Raw genomic sequence first — 1,540 nt, 5'->3', positions numbered from 1 at the left:
AATAGTTTGAGATTGTCAATAAAGCAATAAATTTTGGTTGATAGAGTTATGCAATATCTTGCTGCTTATGGCTGAGGCCTACAAAATATTTCATCAACTTAGCTTATATCATTCTATTTTAGATATAAAAAATATATATTTTTTTAAAATCATAAACTCTTAGAAATAAAGACACTTTCACAGAATCTAATAATATGAAAAAACAAAGACAAAGATCTTTTCCCAATGAAAGAACCCTGCTGTAATTCAAATTGATTAGGCTACTTTTTTTTAGCATTTATCAATTCACTGAAAATCTACAGAAACATTAGAAATTCTTCCAGACTGTATGAAAAGCTAGGAGCTTAAAAGAACAAGAGTTTTAGAGGTAACTAATTATTTAAATGACACAGGGGGAAAAAGGAGAACTGAAAGTGGGAAATTCCTCTCAAGAAGAAAGGAGAGCCATCCTGTATAAGTAGCCCACACTCAAGGAGGAAGGACATTCACTCTGCAAACTCTTGGAGACTCAGCTTCAGCACCTACTAGCAGAACAGGCAGCCCTGGGCCTGATTTCACCATGACCTACCGGTGCCTCCTCCAGATGGCTCTCCTGCTGTGTCTCTCCACCACAGCTCTTTGCAGGAGCTACAGCTTGCTTCGATTCCAACAAAGGCGGAGCACTGCGGTGTGCGAGAAACTTCTGCAGCAGTTACCTGCAACTCCTCAACATTGCCTGGAGGCCAGGATGGACTTCCAGGTCCCCGAGGAGATGAAGCAAGCACAGCAGTTCCGGAAGGAAGATGCCGTATTGGTCATGTATGAGATGCTCCAGCAGATCTTCAATATTCTCACCAGAGACTTCTCCAGCACTGGCTGGTCTGACGCCATCATAGAGCACCTCCTTGAGGAACTCTATGGGCAGATGAATTATCTGGAGCCAATCCAGAAGGAAATAAGGCAGAAGCAAAACTCCACTACGGGAGACACGACCATTCTTCGCCTGAAGAAATATTACTTCAACCTCACGCAGCACCTGAAGTCCAAGGAGCACAACAGGTGTGCCTGGACAGTCGTGCCAGTGCAATTGCTCAGGAACTTTTCTTTCCTGAAGAGCCTAACAGGTTCCCTCCGGGACTGAACATCTCCCACCTGTGGCTCTGGGAATGGACAATGTGACTTTGAGGTGAGACTCTTCAGCAGCAGAGGCTCTTGAAGTAACTGACATGCAAGGCACTGATTTCAATGGACAGTTAAAAACTGTAAGCTATTTTAAAATTGATTTATGCATTATATATTTATTTAAACTTTTATATGAGAAATAAATTATGAAACAAAAGTCAACGTGGCAGTTTCAATGTCAAGTTGATTTCTGTGGCAACACAGATTAAAAATTACAGAGCACCTTGCAGACATTCATTGCCAAACAAGCCTGCAGAGTAGTCCAGTTTCTGGCCCCTGCCTTTGAGGAATTTAAAATACAAGGGAGCCCTGTGGAATGTCCGAGTTATATGCATGCTCTCCATGTATCCATACAGCCTACCTGCACTTGTCTTGTTCA

At 42.1% G+C, this 1,540-nt stretch overlaps 1 protein-coding gene across 1 annotated transcript; it reads left to right on the top strand.

Moving 5' to 3' along the window:
• Positions 1 to 559: 559 nt before the first annotated feature.
• Positions 560 to 1,120, top strand: LOC128052637 (interferon beta-2-like). Its single transcript, XM_052645219.1, has one exon. It carries the CDS (start codon positions 560 to 562, stop codon positions 1,118 to 1,120), a length of 561 nt encoding a protein of 186 aa, XP_052501179.1.
• Positions 1,121 to 1,540: the final 420 nt, after the last annotated feature.

The sequence above is a fragment of the Budorcas taxicolor genome, chromosome 8 (assembly GCF_023091745.1).
Source record: "Budorcas taxicolor isolate Tak-1 chromosome 8, Takin1.1, whole genome shotgun sequence".
Classification (NCBI taxonomy): Eukaryota; Metazoa; Chordata; class Mammalia; order Artiodactyla; family Bovidae; genus Budorcas; species Budorcas taxicolor.
This window is presented reverse-complemented; position numbering and strand designations above follow the sequence as displayed.

Excerpts from the sequence above, each read along its gene's own strand:
- LOC128052637 (XM_052645219.1), top strand. The coding sequence starts at position 560 with ATGACCTACCGGTGCCTCCTCCAGATGGCTCTCCTGCTGTGTCTCTCC.